General features: G+C 47.6%; 1 protein-coding gene across 2 annotated transcripts in view; it reads left to right on the forward strand.

Annotated features, from left to right (window-relative positions):
* The window catches only part of LOC139408251 (muscle, skeletal, receptor tyrosine kinase), a 77,190-nt gene that overhangs the window by 47,294 nt on the left and 7,142 nt on the right, over nt 1-22,754 (forward strand). For both annotated transcript variants that reach the window (XM_071151927.1, XM_071151928.1), the window contains 3 exons: nt 3,498-3,657; nt 5,204-5,381; nt 14,046-14,240. In XM_071151927.1, coding sequence (XP_071008028.1) covers nt 3,498-3,657; nt 5,204-5,381; nt 14,046-14,240 — 533 coding nt within the window. The remainder of the gene's footprint in view (nt 1-3,497; nt 3,658-5,203; nt 5,382-14,045; nt 14,241-22,754) is intronic.

A 22,754-nucleotide genomic window follows, 5' to 3' on the forward strand; every position in this document is an offset into this window, starting at 1 on the left:
GGCAATGGGTTCAATAACTGTTTCAAGTATTTTTAAGATCCTGATTGGTATGTCGAATTTTGTGTTCCTTTTGATTGCATAGAAGACGCTTCTTGCCTTGACTCTCAGATCGTTCACAGCCTTATGGAAATTACCTGTGGCGCTGATGTTTAGGCCGAGTTCTGTATAGTTTGTGTGCTCTAGGGCAACAGTGTCTAGATGGAATTTGTATTTGTGGTCCTGGTGACTGGACTTTTTTGGAACACCATTATTTTGGTCTTACTGAGATTTACTGTCAGGGCCCAGGTCAGACAGAATCTGTGCAGAAGATCTAGGTGCTGCTGTAGGCCCTCCTTGGTTGGTGACAGAAGCACCAGATCATCAGCAAACAGTAGACATTCGATTTCAGATTCTAGTCGGATGCTGCAGACTGTTCTAGTGATCTCATCAATGTGTTGATGTATACAGTTGAAGTACACCTTAGCCAAATACATTTAAACTCAGTTTTTCACAATTCCTGACATTTAATCCTAGTAAAAATTCCCTGTTTTAGGTTAGTTAGGATCAACACTTTATTTTAAGAATGTGAAATGTCAGAATAAGAGTAGAGTGATTTATTTCTGCTTTTATTTCTTTCATCACATTCCCAGTAGGTCAGAAGTTTACATAAACTCAATTAGTACTTGGTAGCATTGCCTTTAAATTGTTTAACTCGGGTCAAACGTTTCAGGTAGCCTTCCACAAGCTTCCCACAATAAGTTGGTTGAATTTTGGCCCATTCCTCCTGACAGAACTAGTGTGACTGAGTCAGGTTTGTAGGCCTCCTTGCTCGCACACACTTTTTCAGTTTGTCCCACATATTTTCTATGGGATTGAGGTCAGTGCTTTGTGATGGCCACTCCAATACCTTGACTTTGTTGTCCTTAAGCCATTTTGCCACAACTTTGGAAGAATGCTTGGGGTCATTGTCCATTTGGAAGACCCATTTGCGATCAAGCTTTAACTTCCTGACTGATGTCTTGAGATGTTGCTCCAAAATATCCATATAATTTTCCGCCTCATGATGCCATCTATGTGCCATCTATGTGAAGTGCACCAGTCCCTTCTGCAGCAAAGCACCCCCACAACATGATGCTGCCACCCCCGTGCTTCACATTTGGGATGGTGTTCTTCGGCTTGCAAGCATCCCCCTTTTTCCTCCAAACATAGCGATGTGCATATGTGTGACTTTCATGTTGATGCCCTCTTTGCGGGAGTGGGCGGCATGGGGTGGGCAGGAGTGGGCTAGCTGATCTGAGGGGGCCTAAATGGGGTGTGGGCATGGTTGTCCTGGGGGGGGGTGTTGATTGGGTTGGGGTGTGGATGTGGCTGGTGGGGCTGTGGTCTGGATGTAGGTCCTCTCGTCAAAACACACATGACGACAAGAAAGACAACACACATAAAGGACCCACTGTCCTCTCGTCGTGGGTCCTCTATGTGTAGGTCCGGGCGGGTGTCTGTGGCTCCCTTTAGAGTCCGGGCGAAGGTGGGCACTGCTGATTGTATAGGTGGACCTGGTCATAAAGGCTGTTCAAGTCCAGGGTGTAGTGGTGGGCCAGGTAGACATTTGATTTTGAGTCACGGGAAATACTTGCATTTAACTTATCATTCAGTCCTTATAAATTTAAATACACTGCTCAAAAAAATAAAGGGAACACTAAAATAACACATCCTAGATCCGAATGAATGAAATATTCTCATTAAATACTTTTTTCTTTACATAGTTGAATGTGCTGACAACAAAATCACACAAAAATTATCAATGGAAATCAAATTTATCAACCCATGGAGGTCTGGATTTGGAGTCACACTCAAAATTAAAGTGGAAAACCACACTACAGGCTGATCCAACTTTGATGTAATGTCCTTAAAACAAGTCAAAATGAGGCCCAGTAGTGTGTGTGGTCTCCACCTGCCTGTATGACCTCCCTACAACGCCTGGGCATGCTCCTGATGAGGTTGTGGATGGTCTCCTGAGGGATCTCCTCCCAGACCTGGACTAAAGCATCCGCCAACTCCTGGACAGTCTGTGGTGTAATGTGGCGGTGGTGGATGGAGCGAGACATGATGTCCCAGATGTGCTCAATTGGATTCAGGTCTGGGGAACGGGCGGGCCAGTCCATAGCATCAATGCCTTCCTCTTGCTGATACACTCCAGCCACATGAGGTCTAGCATTGTCTTGCATTAGGAGGAACCCAGGGCCAACCGCACCAGCATATGGTCTCACAAGGGGTCTGAGGATCTCATCTCGGTACCAAATGGCAGTCAGGCTACCTCTGGCGAGCACATGGAGGGCTGTGCGGCCCCCCAAAGAAATGCCACCCCACACCATGACTGACCCACCGCCAAACCGGTCATGCTGGAGGATGTTGCAGGCAGCAGAACGTTCTCCACGGCGTCTCCAGACTCTGTCACATCTGTCACGTGCTCAGTGTGAACCTGCTTTCATCTGTGAAGAGCACAGGGCGCCAGTGGCGAATTTGCCAATCTTGGTGTTCTCTGGCAAATGCCAAACGTCCTGCACGGTGTTGGGCTGTAAGCACAACCCCCACCTGTGGACTTCGGGCCCTCATACCACCCTCATGGAGTCTGACCATTTGAGCAGACACATGCACATTTGTGGCCTGCTGGAGGTCATTTTGCAGGGCTCTGGCAGTGCTCCTCCTGCTCCTCCTTGCACAAAGGCGGAGGTAGCGGTCCTGCTGCTGGGTTGTTGCCCTCCTACGGCCTCCTCCACGTCTCCTGATGTACTGGCCTGTCTCCTGGTAGCGCCTCCATGCTCTGGACAGTACGCTGATAGACACAGCAAACCTTCTTGCCACAGCTCGCATTGATGTGCCATCCTGGATGAGCTGCACTACCTGAGCCACTTGTGTGGGTTGTAGACTCCGTCTCATGCTACCACTAGAGTGAAAGCACCGCCAGCATTCAAAAGTGACCAAAACATCAGCCAGGAAGCATAGGAACTGAGAAGTGGTCTGTGGTTACCACCTGCAGAACCACTCCTTTATTGGGGGTGTCTTGCTAATTGCCTATAATTTCCACCTGTTGTCTATTCCATTTGCACAACAGCATGTGAAATGTATTGTCTATCAGTGTTGCTTCCTAAGTGGACAGTTTGATTTCACAGAACTGTGATTGACTTGGAGTTACATTGTGTTGTTTAAGTGTTCCCTTAATTTTTTTGAGCAGTGTATATTATTGTAATATTATTTTTTTCTTGGCTTTAAAAGTAGCTTCAGACTTAACATGACATCACTCAGTTCCAGATTGGATGGTGTTTTCAGGTTTCTGTTGTTTGTTTGCCAGAGTATATCTTGGACATAATAAACTTTGGTAGTAGGAATCCTTCCCGGTGATTTTGTCCAAAATCAGGTTGTAGGTTGAGAGTTTTGATTTGGCGTGAAGGTTATGTTGAAAAATGCGAGAGATCATCTGCTCATGTCTCTCTCTCTGTCTCTGTCTCTCTCTGTCTCAGGGTCCCCACCTGCACCGTCTCAGTGTGGATGTATTATCAGAGCTGAGGAACGCACAGAGCTCGTGCCGGAACCCCGGAGGAGAAAATGAGAAGCCCTGGTGTTATACAACCAACCCCAACATCCGCTGGGAATACTGCAACATTCCCAAATGTGGAGAAGGTACATCCTTTGAAAACAAAGGTGCTATTTAGACCCTCAAAGGGTTCTTCGGTTGTCCCCATAGGAGAACCCTTTTGGTTCCAGGTAAAACCCTATTGGGTTCCATGACGGTTCTACATGGAACCCAAAATAGTTATACCTGGAACCAAAAATGGTTCTGCCTCTAATTAAAAAAGGGTTCTCCTATGGGGACAACTGAAGAACAATTTTTGGAACCATTTTTTCTAAGAGTGTAGGGATACTGCAGCTTTCCCAATTATGACTTCCAAAAGACTTGGAGACCTGATCAGGAAGAATATGGGCCCTACCTACAGTGCATGGCTAGGGCCAAGGTGGTTTTCCTGTTCAGGTCTTGAGAAAAAGGGCAATTATTGAGCTACTAATTGAGGTAAGATCCATCTTGTGATGACAGTCTTGACTCTCTGCCCCCTCAGTGGGATTGAAGACTGTTGACTCTCTGTCCCCCCAGTGGTAGTGATGACTGTTGACTCTCTGTCCCCTCAATAGTAGTGAAGACTGTTGACTCTCTGTCCCCTCAATAGTAGTGAAGACTGTTGACTCTGTCCCCCAGTGGTAGTGAAGACTGTTGACTCTCTGTCACCCCAGTGGTAGTGAAGACTGTTGACTCTCTGTCCCCCCAGTGGTAATGATGACTGTTGACTCTCTGTCCCCCCAGTGGTAGTGATGACTGTTGACTCTCTGTCCCCCCAGTGGTAGTGATGACTGTTGACTCTGTCCCCTCAATACTAGTGAAGACTGTTGACTCTCTGTCCCCCCAGTGGTAGTGAAGACTGTTGACTCTCTGTCCCCTCAATACTAGTGAAGACTGTTGACTCTCTGTCCCCCCAGTGGTAGTGAAGACTGTTGACTCTCTGTTCCCTCAATACTAGTGAAGACTGTTGACTCTCTGTCCCCCCAGTAGTAGTGAAGTCTGTTGACTCTCTGTCCTCCCAGTGGTAGTGAAGACTGTTGACTCTCTGTCCCCTAAATAGTAGTGAAGACTGTTGACTCTCTGTCCCCTCAATACTAATGAACACTGTTGACTCTCTGTCCCCTCAATACTAGTGAAGACTGACTCTCTGTCCCCTCAATACTAATGACCACTGTTGACTCTCTGTCCCCTCAATACTAGTGAAGACTGTTGACTCTCTGTCCCCTTAATACTAGTGAAGACTGTTGACTCTCTGTCCCCCCAGTGGTAGTGAAGACTGTTGACTCTCTGTTCCCTCAATACTAGTGAAGACTGTTGACCCTCTGTCCCCCCAGTGCTAGTGAAGACTGTTGACTCTCTGTCCCCTCAGTGGTAGTGAAGACTGTTGACTCTCTGTCCCCCCAGTAGTAGTGAAGTCTGTTGACTCTCTGTCCCCCCAGTGGTAGTGAAGACTGTTGACTCTCTGTCCCCTAAATAGTAGTGAAGACTGTTGACTCTCTGTCCCCTCATTACTAATGACCACTGTTGACTCTCTGTCCCCTCAATACTACTGAAGACTGTTGACTCTCTGTCCCCTCAATACTAGTGAAGACTGTTAACTCTTTGTCCCCCCAGTGGTAGTGAAGACGGAGTCATCGTTCCCTCGCCAGAATCCTCCCCTCCTCCCTCCCTCCGTCTCGCCGGCCTACTCTATGATCATCATCATCTGTCTACTAGCAGCCTTCGCAGCCATAGCGTTCCTCATCATCATCATGTGCAAGAGGAGGAGGAAGACATGGAAGAACCACAAGACGTACGCTGGGTTATGTCAGCCAATATAGCAGAAGACATTCTGCAGACATTTCTTCAACAGTTAGTAATACACTTAGTAACACGCTTAGTAACACAGTTAGTAATACGCTTAGTAACACGCTTAGTAACACAGTTAGTAATACACTTAGTAACACGCTTAGTAACACAGTTAGTAATACACTTAGTAACACAGTTAGTAATACGCTTAGTAACATGCTTAGTAACACAGTTAGTAATACGCTAAGTAACACAGTTAGTAATACGCTTAGTAACACAGCTAGTAATACGCTTAGTAACACAGCTAGTAATACGCTTAGTAACACAGTAAGTAACACGCTTAGTAACACGGTTAGTAACACGCTTAGTAACACAGTTAGTAACACGCTTAGTAACACGCTTAGTAACACAGTTAGTAACACAATTAGTAATACGCTTAGTAACACAGTTGGTAATACGCTTAGTAATACGCTTAGTAACACAGTTAGTAACACACTTAGTAACAGTTAGTAACACAGTTAGTAATACGCTTAGTAACACAGTTAGTAATACGCTTAGTAACACAGTTAGTAATACACTTAGTAACAGTTCGTAATACACTTAGTAACACGCTTAGTAACACGCTTAGTAACACGCTTAGTAACACGCTTAGTAACACAGTTAGTAACACAGTTAGTAACACAGTTAGTAACACACTTAGTAACACGCTTAGTAACACAGTCAGTAACACGCTTAGTAACACGCTTAGTAACACAGTTAGTAATACGCTTAGTAACACAGTTAGTAACACAGTAAGTAACACGCTTAGTAACACAGTTAGTAATACGCTTAGTGACACAGTTAGTAACACAGTAAGTAACACAGTTAGTAACACAGTTAATAATACACTTAGTAACACAGTTAGTAATACGCTTAGTGAAACAGTTAGTAACACGCTTAGTAACACAGTTAGTAATACACTTAGTAACATAGTAACGCGCTTAGTAACACGCTTAGTAACACGCTTAGTAATACAGTTAGTAACATGGCTAGTAACACGGCTAGTAACAGTTAGTAACACGGCTAGTAACAGTTAGTAACACGGCTAGTAACACGCTTAGTAACGCGCTTAGTAACACGCTTAGTAATACATTTAGTAACATGGCTAGTAACATGGTTAGTAACCCGTTTAGAAATACAGTTAGCAACATGTTTAGTAACATGGTTAGTTATAGTTAGTAACGTGGTTAGTTACATAGTTAGTAACGTGGTTAGTTACATAGTTAGTAACGTGGTTAGTTATATAGTTAGTAACGTGGTTAGTTATATAGTTAGTAACGTGGTTAGTAATATAGTTAGTAACGTGGTTAGTTATATAGTTAATAACGTGGTTAGTTATATAGTTAGTAACGTGGTTAGTTATATAGTTAGTAACATGGTTAGTTATACAGTGCCTTTAGAAAGTATTCATTCCCCTTGACTTATTCCACATTTTGTTGTTACAGCCCGAATTCTGACTTGATTTAATTTAATTGATTACTCCGATTTATTTTCTCACCCATCTGCACAAAATACCTCATAAGGACAAAGTGAAAACATGTTTTTGGACATTTTTTTAATTTATTGAAAATGAAAGACTAAAAAAGTATTCCCATAAGTATTCACACCCCTGAGTCAATACTTTGTAGAAGCACCTTTGACATTGATTACAGCTTTGAGTCCTTCTGGGTAAGTCTCTAAGAGCTTTCCACACCTGGATTGCGCAACATTTGGCCTTTATTCTTTAAAAAAATATTCAAGCTCTGTCAAATTGGTTGTTAATCATTACTAGACAACCATTTTCAAGTCTTGCCATATATTTTCAAGTAGATTTAAGTCAGGAACATTCACTGTCTTCTTGGTAAGCAACTCCACTGTTCATGTGGCAATGTGTTTTAGGTTATTATCCTGCTGAAAGGTGAACTCATCTACCAGTGTCTGGTGGAAAGCAGACTGAACCAGGTTTTCCTCTGGGATTTTGCCTGTGCTTAGCTCCATTCTGTTTTTTTTTTATCCTAAAAAAACTCCCAGATTACAATAATACCCATAACATGATGCAGCCACCACCATGCTTGAAGATACTCAGTAATGTGTTGAATTGGATTTGCCCCAAACAAAAGTGAATTGCTTTGCCACATTTTTTGCAGTATTACTTTACTGCAAACAGGATGCATGTTTTGGAATATTTGGATTCTGCACAGGCTTCCTTCTTTTCACTCTGTCAGTATTGTGGAGTAACTACAATGTTGTTGATCCATTTTCATTTTTCTATCAAAGCTACTAAACTTTTGAAGTCACTATTGGCTTTATGGTGAAATTCCTAAGCGGTTTCCTTCCTCTCCGTGACGGACTATCTTTGTAGTGACTGGGTGTATTGATTCACCATCCAAAGTGTAATTAATATATTCACCATGCTCAAAGGGATATTCAATGTCTATGTTTTTATTTTTTACCCATCTCCCAATATGTTCCCTTCTTTGGCATTGGAAAACCTCCCAGGTCTTTGTGGTTTGATCTGTGTTTGAAATGCACATCCAGGACAACAACAACCACAGCAGACATCCAGGACAATAACTATCACAAAGACAACCAGGACAATAACTATCACAACAGACATCCAGGACAACAACTATCACAACAAACATCCAGGACAATAACTATCACAACAAACATCCAGGACAATAACTATCACAACAGACAACCAGGACAATAACTATCACAACAGACATCCAGGACAACAACTATCACAACAAACATCCAGGACAATAACTATCATAACAAACATCCAGGACAATAACTATCACAACAGACAACCAGGACAATAACTATGACAAAGACAACCAGGACAATAACTATCACAACAGACATCCAGGACAATAACTATCACAAAGACAACCAGGACAACAACTATCACAAAGACAACCAGGACAATAACTATCACAAAGACAACCAGGACAATAACTATCACAACAGACATCCAGGACAACAACTATCACAACAAACATCCAGGACAACAACTATCACAACAAACATCCAGGACAATAACTATCACAAAGACAACCAGGACAATAACTATGACAAAGACAACCAGGACAATAACTATCACAACAGACATCCAGGACAATAACTATCACAACAGACATCCAGGACAATAACTATCACAAAGACAACCAGGACAACAACTATCACAAAGACAACCAGGACAATAACTATCACAAAGACAACCAGGACAATAACTATCACAAAGACAACCAGGACAATAACTATCACAACAGACATCCAGGACAATAACTATCACAACAAACATCCAGGACAATAACTATCACAACAGACATCCAGGACAATAACTATCACAACATACATCCAGGACAATAACTATCACAAAGACAACCAGGACAATAACTACCACAAAGACAACAACAATCAAAACAGACATCCAGGACAACTGTATACGTTTGAGTGCATGTGTGGCACTATATAAATGTGTGTATGTGTGTGTGTCTGCGTGTGTGCACATGTGTGCGTTTGAATGCGAGTGTGTGTATATGCATACAAGCACCTGCACGGCATCAACCTCAGACAAACAGGCATTGGATGTTACAGCGTTGACCCTCAGCGTTATTCAAGCATACTTTTGTTTTGTTTATTTTTATTTATTATATGACTTGTTAAGAACATTTTTACTTCTGAACTTAATTAGACTTGCCGTAACAACGGGGTTGAATACTTATTGATTCAAGGCATTTCGGCTTATATGTTTTGATTAATCTGTAAACATTTCTATAAACATAATTCCACTTTGATATTTAGTTTAATAAATTATAAAATAAGGAAATTCTAAAAGACAGGGGACAAAATGATTAGCACCACCGTTTCCAATCCTCCAGAATCCTCCCCAAGCTAACAATTGGCTCATTCATCCCCCTACCTCGCCCCTGTAACTATTCTCCAGGTCGTTGCTGTAAATGAGAATGTGTTCTCAGTCAACTTACCTGGTAAAATAAGGGTTCAATCAAATTAATAAACATTTTAAAGTTATTGCATTCATCTTCAGATAGCTAGGTGTAACAACCACATATTGCAGGCATAGTTAGTACATTTTTCCTCAATAACATAGCTATCAGTAGAGTCCGAGCTAGAAAGGGGGGAGTCGAGGTGAGGAGGAGGATTCTTTAATATACTGTTTGAAGAGGTACAGTTTCCGATGTTTATGGAAGACGGGCAGGGACTCTGCTGTCCTAGCTTCAGGGGGCAGGGACTCTGCTGTCCTAGCTTCAGGGGGCAGGGACTCTGCTGTCCGAGCTTCAGGGGGCAGGGACTCTGCTGTCCGAGCTTCAGGGGGCAGGGACTCTGCTGTCCGAGCTTCCGGGGGCAGGGACTCTGCTGTCCGAGCTTCAGGGGGCAGGGACTCTGCTGTCCGAGCTTCCGGGGGCAGGGACTCTGCTGTCCTAGCTTCAGGGGGCAGGGACTCTGCTGTCCGAGCTTCAGGGGGCAGGGACTCTGCTGTCCTAGCTTCAGGGGGCAGGGACTCTGCTGTCCTAGCTTCAGGGGGCAGGGACTCTGCTGTCCGAGCTTCAGGGGGCAGGGACTCTGCTGTCCTAGCTTCAGGGGGCAGGGACTCTGCTGTCCTAGCTTCAGGGGGCAGGGACTCTGCTGTCCTAGCTTCAGGGGGCAGGGACTCTGCTGTCCTAGCTTCAGGGGGCAGGGACTCTGCTGTCCTAGCTTCAGGGGGCAGGGACTCTGCTGTCCTAGCCTCAGGGGGCAGGGACTCTGCTGTCCGAGCTTCAGGGGGCAGGGACTCTGCTGTCCTAGCTTCAGGGGGCAGGGACTCTGCTGTCCTAGCTTCAGGGGGCAGGGACTCTGCTGTCCTAGCTTCAGGGGGCAGGGACTCTGCTGTCCTAGCTTCAGGGGGCAGGGACTCTGCTGTCCTAGCTTCAGGGGGCAGGGACTCTGCTGTCCTAGCTTCAGGGGGCAGGGACTCTGCTGTCCTAGCTTCAGGGGGCAGGGACTCTGCTGTCCTAGCTTCAGGGGGCAGGGACTCTGCTGTCCTAGCTTCAGGGGGCAGGGACTCTGCTGTCCTAGCTTCAGGGGGCAGGGACTCTGCTGTCCGAGCTTCAGGGGGCAGGGACTCTGCTGTCCTAGCTTCAGGGGGCAGGGACTCTGCTGTCCTAGCTTCAGGGGGCAGGGACTCTGCTGTCCTAGCTTCAGGGGGCAGGGACTCTGCTGTCCTAGCTTCAGGGGGCAGGGACTCTGCTGTCCTAGCTTCAGGGGGCAGGGACTCTGCTGTCCTAGCTTCAGGGGGCAGGGACTCTGCTGTCCTAGCTTCAGGGGGCAGGGACTCTGCTGTCCTAGCTTCAGGGGGCAGGGACTCTGCTGTCCGAGCTTCAGGGGGCAGGGACTCTGCTGTCCTAGCTTCAGGGGGCAGGGACTCTGCTGTCCTAGCTTCAGGGGGCAGGGACTCTGCTGTCCGAGCTTCAGGGGGCAGGGACTCTGCTGTCCGAGCTTCAGGGGGCAGGGACTCTGCTGTCCGAGCTTCAGGGGGCAGGGACTCTGCTGTCCGAGCTTCAGGGGGCAGGGACTCTGCTGTCCTAGCTTCAGGGTGCAGGGACTCTGCAATCCTAGCTTCAGGGGGCAGGGACTCTGCTGTCCTAGCTTCAGGGGGCAGGGACTCTGCAATCCTAGCTTCAGGGGGCAGGGACTCTGCTGTCCTAGCTTCAGGGGGCAGGGACTCTGCTGTCCGAGCTTCAGGGGGCAGGGACTCTGCTGTCCTAGCTTCAGGGTGCAGGGACTCTGCAATCCTAGCTTCAGGGGGCAGGGACTCTGCTGTCCGAGCTTCAGGGGGCAGGGACTCTGCAATCCTAGCTTCCGGGGGCAGGGACTCTGCTGTCCGAGCTTCAGGGGGCAGGGACTCTGCTGTCCTAGCTTCAGGGGGCAGGGACTCTGCTGTCCTAGCTTCAGGGGGCAGGGACTCTGCTGTCCTAGCTTCAGGGGGCAGGGACTCTGCTGTCCTAGCTTCAGGGGGCAGGGACTCTGCTGTCCTAGCCTCAGGGGGCAGGGACTCTGCTGTCCTAGCTTCAGGGGGCAGGGACTCTGCTGTCCGAGCTTCAGGGGGCAGGGACTCTGCTGTCCTAGCTTCAGGGTGCAGGGACTCTGCAATCCTAGCTTCAGGGGGCAGGGACTCTGCTGTCCTAGCTTCAGGGGGCAGGGACTCTGCAATCCTAGCTTCAGGGGGCAGGGACTCTGCTGTCCTAGCTTCAGGGGGCAGGGACTCTGCTGTCCGAGCTTCAGGGGGCAGGGACTCTGCTGTCCTAGCTTCAGGGTGCAGGGACTCTGCAATCCTAGCTTCAGGGGGCAGGGACTCTGCTGTCCTAGCTTCAGGGGGCAGGGACTCTGCTGTCCTAGCTTCAGGGGGCAGGGACTCTGCAATCCTAGCTTCAGGGGGCAGGGACTCTGCTGTCCGAGCTTCAGGGGGCAGGGACTCTGCTGTCCTAGCTTCAGGGTGCAGGGACTCTGCAATCCTAGCTTCAGGGGGCAGGGACTCTGCTGTCCGAGCTTCAGGGGGCAGGGACTCTGCTGTCCGAGCTTCAGGGGGCAGGGACTCTGCTGTCCTAGCTTCAGGGGGCAGGGACTCTGCTGTCCGAGCTTCAGGGGGCAGGGACTCTGCTGTCCTAGCTTCAGGGGGCAGGGACTCTGCTGTCCTAGCTTCAGGGGGCAGGGACTCTGCTGTCCGAGCTTCAGGGGGCAGGGACTCTGCTGTCCTAGCTTCAGGGGGCAGGGACTCTGCTGTCCGAGCCTCAGGGGGCAGGGACTCTGCTGTCCTAGCTTCAGGGGGCAGGGACTCTGCTGTCCTAGCTTCCGGGGGCAGGGACTCTGCTGTCCTAGCTTCAGGGGGCAGGGACTCTGCTGTCCGAGCTTCAGGGGGCAGGGACTCTGCTGTCCTAGCTTCAGGGTGCAGGGACTCTGCAATCCTAGCTTCAGGGGGCAGGGACTCTGCTGTCCTAGCTTCAGGGGGCAGGGACTCTGCAATCCTAGCTTCAGGGGGCAGGGACTCTGCTGTCCTAGCTTCAGGGGGCAGGGACTCTGCTGTCCGAGCTTCAGGGGGCAGGGACTCTGCTGTCCTAGCTTCAGGGTGCAGGGACTCTGCAATCCTAGCTTCAGGGGGCAGGGACTCTGCTGTCCTAGCTTCAGGGGGCAGGGACTCTGCTGTCCTAGCTTCAGGGGGCAGGGACTCTGCAATCCTAGCTTCAGGGGGCAGGGACTCTGCTGTCCTAGCTTCAGGGGGCAGGGACTCTGCAATCCTAGCTTCAGGGGGCAGGGACTCTGCTGTCCTAGCTTCAGGGGGCAGGGACTCTGCAATCCTAGCTTCAGGGGGCAGGGACTCTGCTGTCCGAGCTTCAGGGGGCAGGGACTCTGCTGTCCTAGCTTCAGGGGGCAGGGACTCTGCTGTCCGAGCTTCAGGGGGCAGGGACTCTGCTGTCCTAGCTTCAGGGGGCAGGGACTCTGCTGTCCTAGCTTCAGGGGGCAGGGACTCTGCTGTCCGAGCTTCAGGGGGCAGGGACTCTGCTGTCCGAGCTTCCGGGGGCAGGGACTCTGCTGTCCGAGCTTCAGGGTGCAGGGACTCTGCAATCCTAGCTTCAGGGGGCAGGGACTCTGCTGTCCTAGCTTCAGGGGGCAGGGACTCTGCTGTCCTAGCTTCAGGGGGCAGGGACTCTGCTGTCCTAGCTTCAGGGGGCAGGGACTCTGCTGTCTGAGGTTCAGGGGGCAGGGACTCTGCTGTCTGAGGTTCAGGGGGCAGGGACTCTGCTGTCCGAGGTTCAGGGACTCTGCTGTCCGAATTTCAGGGGGCAGGGACTCTGCTGTCCGAATTTCAATGGGCAGGGACTCTGCTGTCCGAGCATAAGGGGGCTTTTTCTAAAATGTTTTATGAGATTAGAGAACACATTGGGAGGGGTCTTAGACCATTCCTCCCTACAGAATCTGATTAGAGAACACAGTGGGAGGGGTCTGAGACCATTCCCCCATACATAATCTGATTAGAGAACACAGTGGGAGGGATCTTAGACCATTGCTCCATACAGAATCCACTTGCTGCCAAGTTTCAGCCTCCTGGCAGAGGCAACCAGGTTTTGGGGCTAAAATGTCCTGGTGCTTAGTAAATTTGCCATCTTAGTCTCTGGACCCCATTGAAAACATGTGGTTTGAATTGAAGAGGGCAGTCCACAAGAGCAGGAGAGGGTGTATTGAAAACAGGGGTAACAATAATTTTGACCTCCCATCTTTTTTATATTTTATTTTATTACTTGATAAACAAAATCATAATTTCCCCATGATTTGAGCATGCAATATCGCTCAGTATTTTGTATGTTTAATTTAGACAGCCCCCCCCCCCCATCTTTTTTCAAGGGTGCCAATAATTCTGGACCTGACTGTATATGGTGTTGTCAAACATAGGAGACCATTGATCAGAGTTGACACTGGGTGCATCCCAAACGGTACCCTGTTCCCTATATGGTGCATTATTGTTGACCAGAGCCCTGTGGGTATCCCTGTGGGTAGCCCTGGTCTAAATTATTGCACTAAAAAGAGAACAAAGTGTCATTTGGGAAGCAGTCACTATAATAACCTATCTCTCTCTCTCCATCTCTCTCAGAGCCATGGAGACCCCCACCCTGACTGCCTTACCCTCTGAGAGTCTGCTGCTGGATCGCCTCCACCCCAACCCCATGTACCAGCGCCTGCCCCTACTGCTTAACTCCAAGCTGCTGGCTCTAGAGTATCCCAGGAACAACATTGAGTATGTCAGGGACATCGGAGAGGGGGCCTTCGGACGGGTCTTCCAGGCCAGGTGAGACTCTCATTAGATTATATTGTATTACACGTACCAAGCAATTCTCTGACTCTCTGTTGACTCCCAGTTAACTCTGTTGACTACCTCAAATCAAATTGTAATTGGTCACATGTTTAGCAGATGTTATTGAGGGTGTAGCGAAATGCTTGTGTTTCTAGCTCCATCAGTGCAGAAATATCTAACAATTCACAACAATACACACAATACACAAACTTAAAAGAATGGAATTAAATAATATATCAATATTTGGAGGAGAAATGTTGGAGTGGCATAGACTAAAATACAGTAGAATAGAATACAGTATATACATAGATGAGTAAGGCAGTATGTAAACATTATTAAAGTGACTAGTGTTCCATTATTAAATTGGCCAGTGATTCTATGTATGTAGGGCAGCAGCCTCTAAAGAATAGGGCTGCGTAACTGGGTGGAAGCCAGCTAGTGGTGGCTGTTTAACAGTCGGATGGTCTTGAGATAGAAGCTGTTTTTCAGTCTCTCGGTCCCAGCTTTGATGCACCTGTACTGACCTCGCCTTCTGGATGATAGCGGGGTGAACAGGGCAGTGGCAGGGCAGGGTAGGGCAGGGTGGTTGGTGTCCTTGATCTTTTTGGTCTTCCTGTGACTTCGGGGGCTGTAGGTGTCCTGGAGGGCAGGAAGTTTGCCCCCAGTGATGTGTTGGTCAGACCGCACCACCCTCAGGAGAACCCTGCGGTTGCGGGCGGTGCAGTTGCCGTACCAGGCGGTGATACAGCCCGAGAGAATGCTCTCAATTGTGCATCTGTAAACGTTTGTGAGGGTTTTAGGTGCCAAGCTGTTCTGCCTTCTTTAGTACAATGTCTGTGTGGGTGGACCATTTAAGATCGTCGGTGATGTACGCCGAAGAGCTTGGAGCTTTTCACCTGCTCCATTGCAGTCGATGTGGATAGGGGCGTGCTCCCTCTGCTGTTTCCTGAAGTCCATGATCAGCCCTCACCTCCTTCCTGTAGGTTGTTCCGTCATTGTTGATAATCAGGCCTACTACTGTTGTTACTTCTGCAAACTTGATGATTGAGTTTGAGGCGTGCATGGCCACGCAGTCATGGGTGAACAGGGAGTACAGGAGGGGGCTGACCACACATCCTTGTAGGGCCCCTGTGTTGAGGATCAGCGAAGTGGTTTCCTACCATCAACACCTGGCCAACACCTGGCCCATCAAGAAGTCCTGTTGCACAGGGTGGGGTTCAGACCCAGGGCCCCGAGTTTATTGATGAGCTATAGTCAATGAACAGCATTCTTATATCGGTATTCCTCTTGTCCAGATGGGATAGGTCAGTGTGCAGTGCATTGTCTGTGGATCTATTGGGGCGGTAAGCAAATTGAAGTGGGTCTAGGGTGTTTGGTAAGGTAGAGGTGATATAATCCTTATGTAGTCTCTCAAAACACTGTATGATTACAGAAGTGAGTGCTACTGGGGCGATTTATTTATTTAGTTCAGTTATATTTGCTTTCTCGGGTACAGGAACAATGGTGGACATCTTGAAGCAAGTGGGGACAGCAGACTGGGATAGGGAGAGATTGAATATGTCTGTAAACACTCCAGCCAGCTGGTCTGCGTATGCTGTGAGGACGCGGCTAGGGATGCCATCTGGGCCGGCAGCCTTGCGAGGGTTAACACGCTTAAAATGTCTTACGTCGGCCACGGAGAAGGAGATCCTACAGTCCTTGGTAGCAGGCTACGTCTGTGGCACTCCTCAAAGCGGGCGAAGAAGATGTTTAGCTTGTCCGGAAGCAAGACCTCAGTGTCTGCGACGTGTCTGGTTTTGTCTGTAGACCCTGCCACATACGTCTCGTGTCTGAGCCGTTCAAATGCGACTCCACTTGTCTCTATTCTGACGTTTTGCCTGTTTGATTGCCTTACGGAGGGAATAACTACACTGTTTGTATTCTGCCATATTCCCAGTCACCTTGCCATGGTTAAATGTGGTGGTTCACGCTTTCATTTATTCCACGAATAAACCTTGGTATGACCATCTTAAAACAATTCCATATGTTATCTTACTAGAACCTCTTTACCCCGGCGTAGACAGGACTTAGACTCGAGTTAAGTCTTATTAAAACATTCAGTGAAAGTGTAGTGGTAGGAAAAAAACATCAAAATGAACTACAATTTCCATTCTCAGAGCGTTAATAAAACCTCCAGGAAAACGCTCAGGAAGCAGAGTAAAATGTTCTTCGAACCTCCTTGCAACCTAAAAATACGTTCACTTCCATTATCAGAAAAAACGTTCAGTTTTACCAGTAACGAAATGTATGGCTTTATTCCCAGAACCAATGGAAAACCCAAAACTTTAGTTCCGAAAACATTCCAAGGAACCAAATAGCTGGGTAGATTACAAGAGTACCAAGATCCTCCAACAACACCTAGATCTAAAGGCTAAACAAGAACCATGGTTTCTCCCAGGTTGTTCTATCATGAGTCTGCATTGTTACGTTTATACAGGTTGTTATATCATGAGTCTGCATTTTTACATTTATACAGGTTGTTATTTTATTTTACCTTTATTTAACTAGGCAAGTCAGTTAAGAACAAATTCTTATTTTCAATGACGGCCTAGGAACTGCCTAGGTTAACTGCCAGGGGCAGAACGACAGATTTGTACCTTGTCAGCTCGGGGGTTTGAACTTGCAACCTTGCGGTTACTAGTCCAACGCTCTAACCATTAGGCTACCCTGCCGCCCCTTATATCAGAGTCTATAATTAACCAGTCTGATGTGGTGGTGGAGGAGGATGATGTGGTGGTGGTGGAGGAAGAGGATGTGGTGGTGGTGGAGGAGGAAGAGGAAGAAAAGGATGTGGTGGTGGAGGAGGAAAATAATGTGGTGGTGGATGATGTGGTGGTAGAGGATGATGTGGTGGTGGAAGAGGATGTGGTGGAGGAGGAAGAGGATGTGGTGGAGGAGGAAGAGGATGTGGTGGTGGATGAGGAAGAGGATGTGGTGGTGGAGGTGGAAGAGGATGTGGTGAAGGAGGAAGAGGATGTGGTGGAGGAGGAAGAGGATGTGGTGGTGGTGGAGGAGGATGATGTGGTGGTGGTGGAGGAAGAGAATGTGGTGGAGGAGGAGGAAGATGATGTGGTGGAGGAGGAAGAAGAGGATGTGGTGGAGGAGGAGGAAGAAGAGGATGTGGTGGAGGAGGAAGAGGATGTGGTGGTGGTGGAGGAAGAGGATGTGGTGGAGGAGGAAGAAGAGGATGTGGTGGTAGAGGATGATGTGGGGGTGGTGGTGGAGGAAGAGGATGTGGTGGTGGTGGAGGAGGATGATGTGGTGTTGGTGGAGGAAGAGGATGTGGTGGAGGATGAAGAAGAGGATGTGGTGGTAGAGGATGATGTGGGGGTGGTGGTGGAGGAAGAGGATGTGGTGGGTTTCAGGGCAGCAGAATGTGGCCTTCATCGACCTGGCCAAGGCTTTCGACTCTGTCAATCACCACATTCTTATCGGCAGACTCAACAGCCTTGGTTTCTCAAATGACTGCCTTGCCTGGTTCACCAACTACTTCTCAGATAAAGTTCAGTGTGTCAAATCGGATGGCCTGTTTTCCGGACCTCTGGCAGTCTCTATGGGGGTACCACAGGGTTCAATTCTCGGGCCGACTCTTTTCTCTGTATATATCAACGATGTCGCTCTTGCTGCTGGTGATTTCTTGATCCACCTCTACGCAGACGACACCATTCTGTATACCTCTGGCCCTTCTTTGGACACTGAGTTAACAAACCTTCGAACGAGCTTCGATGCCATACAACACTCCTTCCGTGGCCTCCAATTGCTCTTAAATGCAAGTAAAACTAAATGCATGCTTTTCAACCAATCGCTACGCACACCCGCCTGCCCGACTAGCATCTTTACTTTGGACGGTTCTGACTTAGAATATGTGGACAACTACAAATACCTAGGTGTCTGGCTAGACTGTAAACTCTCCTTCCAGACTCATATTAAACATCTCCAATCCAAAATTAAATCTAGGATTGGCTTCCTATTTCGCAACAGAGCCACCTTCACTCACGCTGCCAAACATACCCACGTAAACTCACTATCCTACCGATCCTTGACTTCGGCGATGTCATTTACAAAATAGCCTCCAACACTCTACTCAGCAAATTGGATGCAGTTTATCACAGTGCCATCCATTTTGTCAACAAAGCCCCATATACCACCCACAACTACAACCTGTATGCTCTCATCAGCTGGCCCTCGCTACATATTTGTCGCCAAACGCACTAGCTCCAGGTCATCTATAAGTCTTTGGTAGGTAAAGCTCCGCCTTATCTCAGCTCACTGGTCACCATAACAACACTCCCATAGCACGCGCTCCAGCAGGCATATCTCACACTTGTCATCCCCAAAGCCAACACCTCATTTGGCCTCCTTTCCTTCCAGTTCTCTGCTGCCAATGACTGGAACGAATTGTAAAAATCGCTGAAGTTGGAGACTTATATCTCCCTCAATAACTTTAAGCATCAGCTATCTGAACATCTTACCGATCGCTGCAGCTGTACACAGCCCATCTGTAAATAGTCCATCCCACTACCTACCTCATCCCCATATTGTTTTTATTTTCTTTGCTGCTCTTTTGCTCACCAGTATCTCTACTTGCACATCATCATCTGCACATCTATCACTCCAGTGTTAATGCTAAATTGTAATTACTTCACTACTATGGCCTATTTATTGCCTTACCTCCTTACTCCATTTGCACACACTGTATACAGATTTTTTCTATTGTGGTATTGACTGTACGTTTGTTTATTCCATGTGTAACTCTGTGTTGTTGTTTGTGTCTCACTGCATTGCTCTATCTTGGCCAGGTCGCATATTTGTTAATAAGAACTTGTTCTCAACTGGCCTACCTGGTTAAATAAAGGTGAAATACCTTGTTGACAGTGTTGTTAAGAAGGTAGAAACTAGGGCCTGTAGGACGTGCCTTGTTGACAGTCCTGTTAAGAAGGTAAAAACTACGGCCTGTAGGACCTGCCTTCTTGACAGTATTGTTAAGAAGGTAAAAACTAGGACCTGTAGAACCTGCCTTGTTGACAGTCCTGTTAAGAAGGTAAAAACTAGGGCCTGTAGGAGGTGGAGCAGTGCCTTATGGACATACTTCTCCCCATCTTAGCTGCTGTTGTACCAACATGTTTTCACCATGACAGTTTACAATGCAGGCTAACTCTGGTTTCAGGGCAGCAGAATGTGGCCTTTGGAGGTTCCAAAGCAGTATACCCAGCTAGCTCATTTGGTAATCTTAGTTTTTGGTTTCCCATTGGTTCAGGGAATGAAGCCATAGCTTCCATGACTAGTAAAACGTAAACATGTTTTAAAACGTTCTGAGAATGGAGGTGAACATTTAGCTTGTTCTGGGAACTTTAATTGTTAGATTGCAGGGCGGTTCTGAGAACGTTTTACTATGGTTCCCTGGAAATGATAAGTTAATTAAAGGTATGTTTCAATAACACTTTTAACAACACTTCTTTAGTTTGGTTTAACTATTTCAAACCCCAAGCAGAGATTGGACACAGGGAAATGAATTTGTTTAGGCATTAATCATGCAAACACATTTTGTTATTGTGGCAAAGCATCAGTAAGATTCAAACCAGTTTGTAGAACCCTTTCCTTTCCACAGAGGGTTCTACATGGTCCCAAATGGTTCTACATGGAACCAAAAAGGGTTCTCCAATGAGGACAACTGAAGAACCATTTTGGAACCCTTTTTTCTAAGAGTGTTCTTTAGAGGTTCTAGATCAGTAGAATGAGTTCTTTAGAGGTTCCAGAGCACCTTTAGCTGTGAGGATTTACAGTCTTAGAAAAAATGGTTCCAAAAGGGTTCTTTGACTGTCCCCATAGAATAACCGTTTTTGGTTCCAGATAGAATACCTATTTTGAGATCCATGGAGAACACTCTGTGGAAAGGGTTCTACATGGAACCCAAAATTGTTATACATGGAACAAAAAGGGGTTTTCAAAGGGTTCTCCTACGGGGACAGCCGAATAACCCCTTTTGGTTCTAGATAGCTCCATTTTATCCCAAGAGGGTAGCTACTTATCTCAGGTAATCCCCTGGGCAGCATAAAGCATTCCTCCTGTACATGGAGACTCCTGGGAACAACAGCTAGCCAACGACTAGCATAGTGTAGCGTGGGACAGAATTATAAATACATATATAAACCCCCTCACACCCTCATGATGACACCTCCTTCCAAAACCACTTTACAATCCCCATACCCCCCCCCTTCTCTCCTCTCCCCTCCTAACCCAGCCCAAAATAGAGCAGACAGGGACTGGGACTGGATATCAGCTGCATCAGATCATGGGTCTGATGTGACGCTTCCCTCCCTTTAGCCTCCTCAGTGGGTCAGCAGAGACTGTCAGCAGAGACTGTCAGCAGAGACTGTCAGCAGAGACTGTCAGCAGAGACTGTCAGCAGAGACAGTCAGCAGAGACAGTCAGCAGAGACAGTCAGCAGAGACAGTCAGCAGAGACTGTCAGCAGAGACTGTCAGCAGAGACTGTCAGCAGAGACTGTCAGCAGAGACTGTCAGCAGAGACAGTCAGCAGAGACAGTCAGCAGAGACAGTCAGCAGAGACAGTCAGCAGAGACAGTCAGCAGAGACAGTCAGCAGAGACAGTCAGCAGAGACAGTCAGCAGAGACTGTCAGCAGAGACTGTCAGCAGAGACTGTCAGCAGAGACAGACTGGTAAAGCAGATATTCATAACCCCTTCAAAAAGATCTTGTGTCCCAAATGACAACCTATTTCTATAGGACACTACTTTTGACCAGAGTCCTATGGGTGCCATTTGGGATACAGCCAGAGAGAGCTCTGTTGACTGTATCCAGGAACACTCAGGAGACAACAGAGGAAGTGGTGCTGAAATTAAATTGATTTATTTGGTCTAGCTCCCTGAATGGCTGCCATTACGGGTCAACTGGATACATGCACACATACTATAAAGTCATTCCCATAATGGATCCATCATGGCCGGCTGATTCGTCTGACTCCCATGTTAAACCATGCTACTGGATCCCAGGTCAGCACCTCAGACCCCCAGAGGATCCATCATGGCCGGCTGATTCGGCTGACTCCCATGTTAAACCATGCTACTGGATCCCAGGTCAGCACCTCAGACCCCCAGAGGATCCATCATGGCAGGCTGATTCGTCTGACTCCCATGTTAAACCATGCTACTGGATCCCAGGTCAGCACGCCAGACCCCTAGAGGATCCATCATGGCAACCTGGAACCACAGTTAAACGGATCAAAATCAAATCAAATCAAATGTATTTATATAGCCCTTCGTACATCAGCTGATATCTCAAAGTGCTGTACAGAAACCCAGCCTAAAACAGCAAGCAATGCAGGTGTAGAAGCACGGTGGCTAGGAAAAACTACCTAGAAAAGCCAAAATCTAGGAAGAAACCATGCTATGTGGTGTGGCCAGTCCTCTTCTGGCTGTGCCGGGTGGAGATTATAATAGAACATGGCCAAGATGTTCAAATGTTCATAAATGACCAGCATGGTCAAATAATAATAATCACAGGCAGAACAGTTGAAACTGGAGCAGCAGCACGGCCAGGTGGACTGGGGACAGCAAGGAGTCATCATGTCAGGTAGTCCTGAGGCATGGTCCTAGGGCTCAGGTCCTCTGAGAGAGAGAGAGAGAAAGAGAGAATTAGAGAGAGCATACTTAAATTCACACAGGACACCGGATAGGACAGGAGAAGTACTCCAGATATAACAAACTAACCCTAGCCCCTGACACAAACTACTGCAGCATAAATACTGGAGGCTGAGACAGGAGGGGTCAGGAGACACTGTGGCCCCATCCGATGACACCCCCGGACAGGAAGGATATAACCCCACCCACTTTGCCAAAGCACAGCCCCCACACCACTAGAGGGATATCTTCAACCACCAACTTACCATCCTGAGACAAGGCTGAGTATAGCCCACAAAGACCACAAAGACGGCATACTCTTTGTGGGCTATACTCAGCCTTGTCTCAGGATGGTAAGTTGGTGGTTGAAGATATCCCTCTAGTGGTGTGGGGGCTGTGCTTTGGCAAAGTGGGTGGGGTTATATCCTTCCTGTCCGGGGGTGTCATCGGATGGGGCCACAGTGTCTCCTGACCCCTCCTGTCTCAGCCTCCAGTATTTATGCTGCAGTAGTTTGTGTCAGGGGCTAGGGTTAGTTTGTTATATCTGGAGTACTTCTCCTGTCCTATCCGGTGTCCTGTGTGAATTTAAGTATGCTCTCTCTAATTCTCTCTTTCTCTCTCTCTCTCTCAGAGCACCTGAGCCCTAGGACCATGCCTCAGGACTACCTGACATGATGACTCCTTGCTGTCCCCAGTCCACCTGGCCGTGCTGCTGCTCCAGTTTCAACTGTTCTGCCTGTGATTATTATTATTTGACCATGCTGGTCATTTATGAACATTTGAACATCTTGGCCATGTTCTATTATAATCTCCACCCGGCACAGCCAGAAG

Source organism: Oncorhynchus clarkii, chromosome 5 (genome assembly GCF_045791955.1).
Source record: "Oncorhynchus clarkii lewisi isolate Uvic-CL-2024 chromosome 5, UVic_Ocla_1.0, whole genome shotgun sequence".
Taxonomy (NCBI): Eukaryota; Metazoa; Chordata; class Actinopteri; order Salmoniformes; family Salmonidae; genus Oncorhynchus; species Oncorhynchus clarkii.